The sequence below is a fragment of the Gallus gallus genome, chromosome 1, assembly GCF_016699485.2.
Source record: "Gallus gallus isolate bGalGal1 chromosome 1, bGalGal1.mat.broiler.GRCg7b, whole genome shotgun sequence".
NCBI lineage: Eukaryota > Metazoa > Chordata > Aves > Galliformes > Phasianidae > Gallus > Gallus gallus.
This window is the reverse complement of record NC_052532.1, coordinates 112882387-112895221: the sequence shown is the minus strand read 5'-3', so window position 1 is coordinate 112895221 and position 12835 is coordinate 112882387. Positions and strand designations below refer to the sequence as shown.

General features: G+C 44.1%; 1 protein-coding gene across 2 annotated transcripts in view; it reads left to right on the top strand.

The window, feature by feature from the left end:
• Positions 1–12835, top strand: part of TSPAN7 (tetraspanin 7) — an 89523-nt gene that overhangs the window by 62282 nt on the left and 14406 nt on the right. For both annotated transcript variants that reach the window (XM_015302009.4, XM_015302017.4), the window contains exons 2-3: positions 8655–8843; positions 11055–11129. In XM_015302009.4, the coding sequence (XP_015157495.1) occupies positions 8655–8843; positions 11055–11129 (264 nt within the window). The remainder of the gene's footprint in view (positions 1–8654; positions 8844–11054; positions 11130–12835) is intronic.

Sequence of the window (12835 nt, the reverse complement as noted above, 5' to 3'; positions counted from 1 at the left end):
CTGTGTGGGACTACTGCAGCCCTAATTGCAGATATGCAATTGGCATACGGGCAGCAGCGGACTAGTGCCTGGTTAGGGATGGAATGGGACCTATACTGCCCTACATCTGCCCCACAGTATCCACGAGCCCAGCAGGCCTGGCTGCTGCTGTTGTCCGCTGGGCACATTGCTGAGGATGGTGCAACCGAGAGGCCCTTTTCCACATACGGATTTTGCATGTGTCTGAATGAATGCAGCAAATGAAAAAGAAAAGGCTGGACTGCTGGATTGCAGTCATGGCCCCAGCTCTCAAGCTCTGAAGCAATGTTCTCATCCACCCATTGCTGCCTTGCCAAAGAGGGGTGGAAGGTGTTACGGACACTGCCTCTGGAGAGCAACAGATCTGGACAGAAGTCATCTCTGATTATGCAGGCCCTGGGGCTAGTTCGGAGGTGGGATATTCTTCTTTCCATTCCTATAATACTAGGAATTATTCTGATGGTTTCCCTGTGCAAGCCGTGCCCTTTGGCACACACCACAGTCCTGCTCTGTTACATGGAAAACCAGAGGCATTATGTTGTGGTGGGTTTGGTGATCACTGAAACACTATGAATCTGGTTGTCAGTCATGGATGGTAGGAATGGGCCCTCTTTCAAGAAAAGGATATTCAGAAGAGAAATCAAGGAAGGAGCCACTTAGCTGCAGATGGGGTTTTGGCTGTGCGAAGCAGTGCAGCATTTGCAGAGCAACCTGTAGGTGTGCTGGCCAGAGCCCTGCTGCAAAGATGCTGCCTTACTGTTGCATCAGGCCTAAACCATAAAATATTTTCTCTAATTTAGTGAAGTATCTTATGCAAAAATTAGTGTAAGCCTCATAGTGAAGGTCTTGATTTGATTGAAATATCTAAGCGTTTCTGTAAGCACAAGATGGGATAAAGCTGAATTGTACACCATCAGGATGTGTCTGGTCATCATAATCATTCATGACGTGCGTGATCTTAGTATGGAGATCATGTCCCAAATTTCATTATTCTTCCTGAATCTCCAGTAAGCAGGATGTCATTAATTTCCTTAAAGAAAACAAATCCATAAGAATGGATATTTGCTGCTATATTAGCAAGAAATGATTAGTTTTGAGCCATGTTGCAAGGCTCTTTTCAAGCTGTTGTGTTGTGTGCTCTCCCCCTCCCTGTCCCCCCTGCACTTGTTGTATTTCATCCCACAGAAAATGGAATTACTCAGATTCCCCTCCCCCAATTAATTAGAGGAGCATATGCCTCTTCTCCAGGTGTCAAGGAGCAGTGGGGGAGTTAGGGATAAGGACACACTCCATTTCTTATAGGGTCAGTGGTGATGAGTCTGACCAGCTGTGTTCTCTGTGATAACCTAGTAGTCACTTTGATGCCTGTTTGAGAGTTGGTATTTTACTTCTTTTCTATAGTACAGTTTGCAACCCTGCCCATGGCAGTGGGGTTGGAACTGGATGACCTTTGAGGTCCCTTTGAACCCAAGCCATTCTATGATTCTCTGAATATTTTAAAACTAGATCTACGTTTTCAGCTCTGAGGATATGAATGCCGCAGCATCTCACTTACGACAAGCATTTGTGCACTTGCAGTAGCATCACAGCAACGAAGGGCAGTGAACCTCACAAATATTTTTGAGAAAGAAAAAAGATTGAAGTCTGCACAGAGGAAGCAGGTTGTTAAGCTTGACGTTAGCGTATCTAATCAAAATCTGCTGCACTGTATTTCAGGGCAAACTCGTGGCTGTCTGCTGACCCGGATGCTGCAGCTTGCTCCTGCCGGTATTCCTGACTGTTTCTGCAGGGAGGGTACGGACCAGTAGTTTTAATAAACAGGAATCACAGTTCGGTATGGAAGCAGCGAGAGCTGTGCTAGGTAATCTGTTTTGTGACAGCAGCTGGTACTAGATGGATGCTCAGAAGCGTGGATCATAATTCAAAGAGATTGCTAGGGCAGAGGAACAAGCCAGGAGCTGCTGGACATCCTGCCCACTAAGCAGCAGTAGGAAACTGGGAGCTCAAAGACCTGGGCAAGACAGGCAGTGGATTGCAGAGAGGGACAAAATCTAACATATTCAGGTTGTGGTGCTCTTCTTTGCGTCCTTTGGGCTGGATTTCTTTAGAAAGGCATTGTTTGAGGGGAAGCTGTCAGAAAAAAAGAGAGGAAGGAGAGAGACAAGCCTGAGTTAGAAAAGGTGGGAGACACTGGATTTAAAAAAAAATATAAAAAGAAATTCTGCCAGGAGCATTTGTTTCATCAGGCTTTTCTTAGCAGCTTTATTGTTTTTTGTGGAAATACATTAATAATTAATATTAATATCATTAATAACATTAATAATCGCAGCTTTAGTGGTGGTTTTGTGTTGCTGTTTGCTGTCAGTGTGCATCCTTTATTTTTCCCAAAGCAGAGGGAAAACCTCTTTGAAAGGGTTTGCCTTCTTATAAACTCTTATGAAAGAGTTGCCTTCTTCCAAAGGCACAACTTTTAGTTCCAGCAGCGGTCAGTACTGTGCAAAAGGTAATTGAGGTAGGTCTGTAAGGTGCAGTGAAGATGCCCAGATATGAGGACAGAACATTCAGCTGTGTGGCTGGCTTACGTGCATCTCCGCATTGCATCACATCTTCTTTTACTGCTTTGCTCCTGCCTCTGAAGAGCTGACACTGACGCTCCAAGGAAGATTTACGTCTGGTTTAGTCCCCTGCTGCCTGATGAGAGCCCAGAGAGGGAGGCAAAGATTCAAAGCCAGCCACTCCCCTTGCTCGGCAGGCTGCAAAGCAAGAACATTTCAAATGCGATCCTTCACTTATTTTGGGAAACTCATAAAATTTTCAGAGGTAGGCCAGTTATTTTTAAGCCTTTCCAGACATGCTTTTAACGCAGGGTCTGCTCTGGATGCTGTCAAGGTCGACCATTTCTTTGTGACGAAGTTTCCCTCTCCTGGGGAAGTATCTGGTAGATGCAATTAGCTGTACGCCTTGGTCCTCTCTCATTTCCTCACAGCCTGCTAAACCAATCACTGGGCCTTTCAGCTTCAGCCAAGGTGGATCACGTGAGTTCTTGTCTGCCTTGCTATGGCTTTGTCCATTTTATGTACAGACTTTCTCTAGCCCGTTTGAGAAGTTTGCATCAGAATACTACTGAGACAGCACACCTCTACTGAGGTACAAGGAGGCTGGTGTTTGGAAATCAAGTAGCTGACATGGGTGTTTTCTTTTCATGACCTCTTTTCTACTGCTTTGGATCTCTTTCTAACGTGCACACGTTTTGCATTCCTTTAGCAAGGGTGTGAATATGAAATTAAATGAAAAAAAACAAATTAAACCAACAATGTGATCTTGATTTATGAAGCTCACCTCCTGTTTCCTGGTTCTGTGGGTAAAGAACTGGTCCAGAGAAATGCTGAGCTCCCTCAGCTGGTTTGAAATCAGTAGGGCTTGCTGCGTGCTCGGCATCAATGAGGATTGGGTACCAAGTCTTATTTTGCCAGAGCTTAGGAAGCAAAATAGCTGACATCTGTAATGAACAGGAGGACATGAATTATGTAGACAAATAAACTAGCAATTACTGCTGCACATTTATCTTCACCTCTGTAAATGATAAACTTTAATGTTCCATATGGAAGCCCTGTGTATAAATTAGTTTCTCTGCATTTGGGGCTGTTGAAATCTCTGTGGATGTGAGATGGAGTTCATTTTATATCTCCTATCTCCATTTGAGGCAGCAGCTCCCTCTATGCCGTGCTGCAAATGCTCTGTGAGATTTTGGGTGTGAAGAAAGCAGACTTCATTAGGATGCTGTGTGCATCCTGCTTGTAGGAGTATATAGTGTTTTCTTGAGTAACTCTGATGGAATTAAAGATAGAGCACTTTCAGAAGTTATTCTCTGATTCTCTTCTCTTATTTACATATTTCCTCCCTGTTATCCAGGAGGAGGGAGTTGATAGTTCAATCTTCATCCTGACACTATTAAAAAAAGTAATTCCTAGGCATTTTTGTATTGTCCCTCATTGAGAAACTGAGTGTGTTCAGTCTTACTTCTGATTTCAGAAATGCATAGCGTTATCAAAGTATCATTCTCTCCCTAGCTTCTATAAAGCTGCAGCACATATCCTCGTATAAAAGCTATTGGCCATGTCTTTGCCTGCATGTCTCCTAACAGCAGAAGGCTTATTGGACAAGTGAAGTTACATCTAGCATTCAGTTTGGTTGTATTTCTGCCTGCCTGTATATCTGCATGTTAACTTTTTCACCCCATCCAGTCAGCTCCAGGATTGGAGACAGTAAGGTCCATGACACTGAGAACATCCATACTAACTCTGAAGGAAGGCACACGAACTAGAAAGCTTGCTTTTGACTATCAGTTTTAAACTAAACTAGAGGAGGTTAGATGTTGGGCAGAAATCCTTTACTTAAATGAGAGTGAGGCGCTGGCACAGCTGCCCAGAGAAGCTGTGGTGCCCCATCCCTGGAGGCGCTCAAGGCCAGGTTGGATGGGGCCCTGGGCAGCCTGAGCTGATGGGGGGCAGCCCTGCCCACGGCAGGGGTTGGGGTGGGTAGCTTTGAGATCCCTTCCAACACAAACCATTCTGTGATTCTATGAAAGTCAGTGACTGGTGAAATTTGTCAGTGATTATATGCTTAAGAAGGGGCAGGGCAAGATGCTTTGGTGGTCTTTGTGTTGTCTTGATGACAAACCCGTTTGTTCAAATGCTGAATAGCCATACACAGAGACATTAACTGGAAAGCAGTAGGAGAGGATCTAGATTGAAACACTCCATGGGAACTTGATTTCAGTGGAGTTTTTCTTGGAAAATGACCAGGTTGCCTACCTGCTTCATTTCCTGCCATCTAGTCAGTCAAGGGTTTCTGAACTGTGTTTGCCAAGCCTGAGTTCAGAAGCAATGAAGTGTGAGACTTTCTAGCTCTAAACAACACAATTTTTAGTTGTGTGTAGTCTTTATAATATTTGCCTTGCTTGGATATCTGTTTGATTTTTTTTTTTTTCCTTTAAAATGTTTGGCTTAATGATGGGCAATCCTGGTAATGTTGTATTGATTGCTACATCTCAAGTTTCCATGCTGAAGAAACATGATTCTTAGGGCTTCTGCAGTAGTGAATTTTTGTAAGGCCCTAGAAAGCATAATCTATCTTTGATGAAATCCCGGATGAAATATCTTCTTAATAGTGTTTAAGACTGGAGAAATAGCCCAGAAAAGAACCAGAAGTTGCATAGTGGTTTCTTACTCCTTTTTGGATCCTGAAGCACTGAGGAACATGGTTAGTAGGCATGGTGGTGATGGGCTAGTGGTTGGATTAGATGACGTTAGAGATCTTTTCCAACCTTAATGATTCAGTGATTCTATGCAGGTGTGGACTCCTATGGTTTAAACTCTGTCACCGTGTCATAGCCAATGCTACGTAAGCAAAAACTGAGGCCTAGTGACACAGCTTGGGCCCTTCATGCCTCCCCAGGGCCATGGGAGGTCCCAGTCTACCAAACGACAGCTGTTGACCTTTCTCTCACAGTTCCTAATGTTTGGGCAAGATCTTCCCTATTGGCCCTTTTTAGAGGCAAATCTTAAATCTTTTCTCTTTTCTTTCTTTTTGTTGTTGTTGTTTGTTTTATTTTCAGTGCCTGTTTGAATGTGCCGCTCCAGATTGCTGGTCTGGGGCACTGCAGTTTCTTCTGTGCCTGCTGAAGAGCTTGGGTTTGGTTGTGCTTTGAGACAGACATAGCTTTGTGTTAGCAGAGACACCGTGCCATTTCCAGGACAAATCTTCATTCCTAGCAAGGCCACATGAAGGCCAAATTTTGCTGCTGCTCTCCTGCCCCGTGTGTGCCAGCTTTTGCAGATGCTTATTTGTAATGCAGTTATGGACTGTGATCCATGGCTCAGGTGGGCTCTAAAAAGCTTGTAGTGACTTTCCTGTATCTGCCAGGAGAGCTGAAGTATTCTGTATGTCGCCAGCGGTTGGCATGTTAATCATATGCGTGTATCTGCTACCGTTTATCTTGATGATTTGCTGATGTCTGTTGAAAGAAAGAAATATGGACAGGCACAAACATACATGAGAAAGGCTCAGTATTCCAAATGAAAACGTCCATTTTTCCCCCATGAAATCTGATTTCATAATGAGCAGAGCCTTAGAAAGAGTAAGGATAGCTCTGAGCACCCTCTCAACATTCTGAGGTCTAGTGACTAACAGAGCATCCCAATGTGTAATATGTTTTTTCCTTGAACAGCAGAGAAATCTGAAATCTGAATAGCCATTCACCACTGTTGTTTCAGATTTGCTGAGGATAGGCGGCCCTTGGTAGCTTTTGAGTGACAGAAGAAAGCTGCCATCTTTCACCTGGATTTTGAAATGCTGCAAATACCATAGCTGCACAAGATCCCTGTGAAGCAGATGGCATTACCTGTTTCACTGTGCTTTGATGGAAGCACATTCAATGTTATGCTTCTTCCATTGTAATGTGTGAATGAAAGGGAAGGGGGTGGGGAAGATGAGGGAAATGAGGGAGAGGCTATGCATTGCAGGAGGTAATTTAAGTTTACTTTCAGACCTTCCAGTTGTGAACGTCCCCACTGTTTTCAAAGAAAGCAGACCTGAAAACCAAAGAAGCAGCTGGCACATTGATTACGTGATGGAACAGAGAGGTAGAGATAAAAAGTATATCTCAAAAATAAGGAAATGAGGTTTGCCTTTGGGTGGAAGTGGGCATTAGTCAGACTGCCACTCATGCTCCGTTAAATAAAGGCCATTAAAAGATCTGCAGGGAAATCTTCTGTTTTTCCTCTTTATGAGTGCAGCCCGAGGGGCATCTGCAGTGCTTCTCTATGGAAACTTCCCATCTCTATGCACAGTGACAGACTTGCTGCGATTTTAGCCCTCACCACCAGCTGCAAGATTTCTTTACACCAGCACTCTATTAAGAAGCAAAATGGGGATGAGCCACCAACAGACTTTGCTCTTTCTTCCCCAAGTCTTTCCGTGTCATAAACTGGATAGGCACCCTTGAGATACAGGGAAACCAGACTCTTAAAATGCATAGTAAAGGGTTAGTAATTGTTTCAAATAGTGGTGTATAAGTGCTTTTTATTCTAAGACCAGAGTTCTCTTTCCATTGTGAAGCTGCTTGTTTGTTTTGGCAGCAGAGGCCACTTTTACTGCTCCCTGGGGGCTGTGGTAAAACTTTCAGCAGCTCGGCTCAGGCACAGAAACCAGCTCTTTGTCCAACCAGAGGCAAGAAACCAAGTTTTGCTCTTTGGATTTCAGAATCCCTCACAGCTCGCTTCCTGGCTGAGAAAGGACTCGAGAGCTTTTCGTGATGCTGCACTGAGAGATGAACAGGGGTTGGATTTACTCTTACTCCCCTGTAGGCCGAAGAGCAGAAGTCTTTGCTAATCCTGGTCTGGAGGTGTGGCAGAAATACCAGCACCTGCTTTGGCAGGTCAGGGGCAGAAGGGGATGTTTAGGAAAACCGCAGGAATTGGTGGGTTTCTCCGGCAGTGCTGCACCCTGCTGTGCTCTGGGTAGGGAGCCAGGCAGGGACAGTTCTTTCCCTACAGCTCAGAGGTGAGGTGGGAAGGAAGACAAGGAGCTATGAAGAGTTAAACTCACCCGATGAGATTATTTTCTCTGTGTTATAGAAAGAATCTCCTCCCTCTGAGGGTATGCTAATTTGATTTTCTCTGCCTGCCCTCCTCCTCTCCTTTGGTTTCTCTTTAAACTACCCTTTGACCTCAAGGATAGCAGTGGCACTTCCTTCTGTTCTATGCCCCGACTCCCTCCATTATCTCCATCTCTACCACTGTCCAGAGAGCTCCAGTGGGGATCACCTTAATGCTTTTAACTTAATTTTAAATATATATATATATATATATTCTTGTTAGCAGTACATTACCACTGGGTTTCCAGGGTGTGAGCATCTACTTCACACCTTGGGTAAGAGGCTGGCTGCTCCCAGAACCCCGCACTTAGGGGGGAAGGTTCTGCTCTGCTTGGGGTCTCACTTGCTGAGTAGGGGGAGTGGGAAAAGCTCAGCTTCCAGAGCCACACACTGTAAGGGATACTGTGTTTTTAGAGTTGGGTGCTTGAGCTTTAACAAGGCCAGGTTGAATGGGGCTCTGGGTAGCCTGATCTAGTGAGTGGCATCCCTACCTGTGTCTGGGGAGTTAGAACTGGGTGGGCTTTGAGGTCCCTTCCAACCCATACCATTCTCTGAAAAAGTGTGGGATTTGTGCAAGTTTGGTGGTTGTTCAGTTTTTGTGGCAAAGTTCAAGTATGGGCAGTTGCTGGCTTTTGGTAAAATAGATGGATTTGACCACCTTTTTTGGCATGCTGTAGAGCAGAGAGCCCGTTCCTATCCAGAGTGAGGCTACCAGCAAGCTCTGTATTCTCCCTCGGCAATCATCAGCCTTGCAGTGATTAGCCATAGATGTCTGTCCTCTGTTTGTGGCCTTAATAGAACCTCTCCAGATACTGGAAATTGTTGGGTTTTTTTTTCCGTCCATCCCTTTGGAGTTAGCAAAAGTCTTGAGGTCTTCTACCAACAGAACAGCACCGATGAGTCTCTTCAGGATCACTGTGTACTGAATTTGGATGCCTTCACTGAGAGCTCCTGACAGCTTTCTTCTCTTACTTTGCAGATCACAGGTGTTATCCTTCTCGCAGTCGGCGTCTGGGGCAAGCTCACTCTAGGCACGTACATCTCTCTCATTGCGGAGAACTCCACCAATGCCCCCTATGTGCTCATCGGGACAGGTACCACAATCATCGTCTTCGGGCTTTTTGGCTGCTTTGCCACTTGTCGTGGCAGCCCATGGATGCTGAAACTGGTAAGTGTGCTGAAGTGCCAAAGCGCAGAAGAAGGGAAGAGGTTTTGTCAGTACGTTACGATTTCTCACTCTCACCCCAAGCTTCACCAGATGTTAACATGTTTTTTTAGGCACAGAATCTAGGTTTTATGGATCTTAATGTTCAACACATGTTTCTTTTGGATAAAGAAGTGAAAAAAAAAATACCTGCCAAGTCCAGTTGTTGATTGAGTATGAATGAATTTTGCTACTGCGCAGCATACAGGCTCATGTGTACCTGGAAGCGAGGCTAAAGTGCCACTGATGAATTACTCCGTGACCGGTTCTATGGTCATTCTGTGTTTATGTGAGCCAGACAGGTGTATTTACAGTCTTAAAAATGTTCACAGCACCATAAATGTGAAATGCATTTGAAATATAGATTAAGGGGGTCTTTTTAATACTCCGGTGTGAAATCTATGGAAAAATATTTGATACTTTCTAAATGCATACCAGCCTTGCTTTTTTTTCCTAACATTTACTCGAATAAACTATGTCGACCCCAGAAAACAAAGCTCTGTACTGTATGTTTTTCTACATCTCAAAAGCACTCTGGAATGGAGCTACGCTAAGCAGAGGTACAGCAGCCATCTCTCAGTCCAGTTTAACCTCTCTCACTATAAGTTCCTCTGTTCTGAGTTTTCCAGTTCACTTTAAAATGCAAAGTTCCTAGTACTTAAACAAATCTTTATCGTGGACTGTGTATTTTAGGAATATTCAGGAGCAAAATCTTACATATGCAGTAATTTGTTGGGTAGAAGTACCACTTGTGAAATGCTGACATGGTGGAAAAGAGCTTGACAGTAAACTCGTCTGCTGCCATCATATTTTGGGGCCAGTTTCCTAAGCAGTTGAGCTGATTATCCCCCAGTTTGAACTGAACTTAAGAAAGGGCATTGTAAAGAGAGTTAATTTGCTAAGGTGGTGGCACAGCGGGGCACAAGCATGAGCTACAGACCGATCAGCGGGTACGTGCTCTTATACTTGATGCTATTGAAGGTGCACCACTGTTTCTGGCTGCTGATGTGTTGTCAGGGCGTGTGCAGAGGCTTGTCAGAGTTATTGCAGTCCAGATGGGAAAGAAATAGAATGAAAGCAGATAAAAATCCATAGGAAATCAGGCTCTGCTGGTTGCTCCATAAGTCATGTAACTTGTTTAAAGGTATGTCCTCTAACTTAACGTAGCATGGTGCTATTCCAAGCAGATCATCCTATTTTCATTGTGCACGTGAGAAATATTTCAAAACCTTATTTCTTTGCCTGAAAACAGACAGTGATGTGACAGCAGCATTAGTTGTGGAGAGAGATTTTTCTAGTTCTGTCTCCACTGTTGTCCTCCCTTCTCCAGCAACCTTCAATTAGAATTAAATTCCCTTCTTTCCATCAAATCCTTTTAGGACTGAATTTAATTTGTTTCCTTTTTAAAGTAACTGTTGAGTATTTAGAACATGGTGCAAAAAGGCATTTTCCCATGAGAAGATTAAGTCCCAACTTCACATTTTACCACCTCACTTTGTATTTATTTCTTTGCTTTTTTTTTTTTTTTAGTATATTTTTGGCCTGCGTGTATTTGTCATGGTTTGTGAGAGGAACTACACTGAGAGCTACTGTTCTCAAGGTTTATTTAGCTCCGAATCCAAATGCTGCTCGGAATCAAACATGGGCTTTGGCTTAGCAAAATGTTAGGGGCATCTGTCTGGTATTCCCATGAGAACGTTTCCAGTGAAGTCAGTCAGTTCATTCATTTGAGAAACTAAAGGAGTCAGGCTGGAAATCCCAATCTAGCAGCAAGAGATGGATAAATGTGAGCAAGAACACCTGGAGAAACCTATTTACTTTATCGGAGCGCCATACAAATAAAAAGGGTCTGTTTGTATTCCGTACTGCAAGATCAAAACCTTAGTGATTTGTGATCCACCTCTGGAATGTGTGTTTTAATTTATATGAAAACGCTAAGAAACATGGGAACAGAAAGGTCAGAAGAGCTAGTAATTGGAAAGTGCATGTAATTTGTGAGTTGCATAAATACATACTACATACTCATGCAGTAGCCTACGTATTGCCTTCAAATAAACTTTGTTAACATCTTTAAATGGTATCTAGAGCAGAAATTATAAACTCTGTGATGAACAGTGTTTGTGTTGAGAAAAAAGCCTGTCACGCTCTGACTTCTCGTGCCTCCTTTCTTTTCAGTATGCCATGTTCTTGTCCCTGGTGTTCCTGGCTGAGCTAGTGGCTGGCATTTCAGGGTTTGTGTTTCGCCACGAGGTAGGTGGAAATGTGCTGAGGTTGCATGTGGCAGTGCCTCCCTGGGCACGAGCTGCTGAGAAGTGCTCTGGAGCGTGGACAATTTGTAGGTCGCTGAGTTCAGCAGCTCCATATGCATCTCCGGGGATGTGGCTGACGTTCAACAATAACGTGTACAGCTCTTAAAAATGATACGATTCCAAATGAAGGGATTTAGCCAAAGCTCTCGGCCTCAGCTGTCTGGTATTAACTCTGGAGCTATCGGTTTTTGTGCGTCCATCACGTAAGATCTTCTTTACTCTTTTGCATATGCTGAAGACTGCAAAACAGATTAAATACTTTTCTTAAACACAGCTTCTTCAGCCAGGCAAGCACTTGTTTATATAAGGCAGAGAGCACTTTTGCATCAGAGCAGGTTTGATGTTTCGTAAACCTTTTTTTCCCAGGGAGGAGGTGGAATAGGGTAGTATTTTTATACTGAGAATAGGGAGAGATTAGAAGTAGCATGGGGTAGGAAACTGGGACAGGAAGACGCTTTAAAAAGACGTGATTTGTAGTAGCGCTTATGCTTCATTCACTGTAATCAGGTCTATCTCTGCTTTTAAGTCCATGAACCTATATGCAGTTAATGCTGAACCAGAACAAAACCCCAGAGACCCTCTTAGTCTCCTCTCTTTGTATTAGCTGTTTTTCTAGTCTCCTCTTTTGACATGAGAATTCCCTTGGTATAGATTTTTCTGGTTCCTGGCAAGTGGTGGGTGGTTTTTGATTTGATATTGAAAGACCTGTCTGTCTGCTCAAGGTTGCCATTTCATCTGGCCTTGTCAGCCTTGGCATGATATTGCTGCTCCTCTCGGCAGAGGCAGTCTCTTCTGAAGGTCACCACAATGTGAGCTGACCAAATCATCTGCTACCTGTCCCCTTTACCGCCCCGTTGGAAGCACCTTTTGCAGTGATGTACCTGACCTTGCCCTGAGAGATCTCGTTTTCACTGTGTGCGCTACAGATGTTCTCCAGGTGCTTAGTGCCCTCCTGGCTCCCTGGGATATGCTAAGTAAGAATGATGGCTTTGTGCCTTTTTCTGTCTGGGGGCAGTAGCCTGTGACCTCCCTGCATGGGCCGTGTCCTGGGACTGCAGCATCACAATCACTGCCACATGCTGTGCGGAGAAGTTTCACCAAACTCCTGCTCTCATCACTTACCCCTGAGCAGAGAGATCCATGCAGCCTCTTTAAAACTCAGTGCTGAAACGAAGTATTTGGGGAAAAAAAGCGACAAAAGGTACACTTCTCATAGGTTAAGTCCTTTTCCCACCCCCTTTTAGACACCTGGCAGGCTTGACTTCCCCAGGTGCTTGCAGCTGATGGTGGCACATCCACCTGCTTCCTCTCCACATCTTCCTTGTGTTTCACAAGGGACTTCCCTGGTTAACCACTAACAGTTCTTGTGTGCTTTCAGTGGTCACGTTTTTGCACGTTCCTTGGTTGCTGGTTAGCTTGAAAAGGAAGGAAAATCCTCAGAACCAATGATTTTGTCTTGATCTGCAAAAAAAAGATTAAAACCTTAGCTGGGTAGTCTGAAGCTGTCAGTTTGCAGGTCCTTGCACAGGATCTTCTCAATCTTGTTATGTATGCCAAGGATCTGTGATCCCAAAGCATTTGCTTTGAACTGTGATTTTTGGAGCCGTCCTTTTGCCATCTGCTTTTCTTTCTAGAGAGTCATGGTTC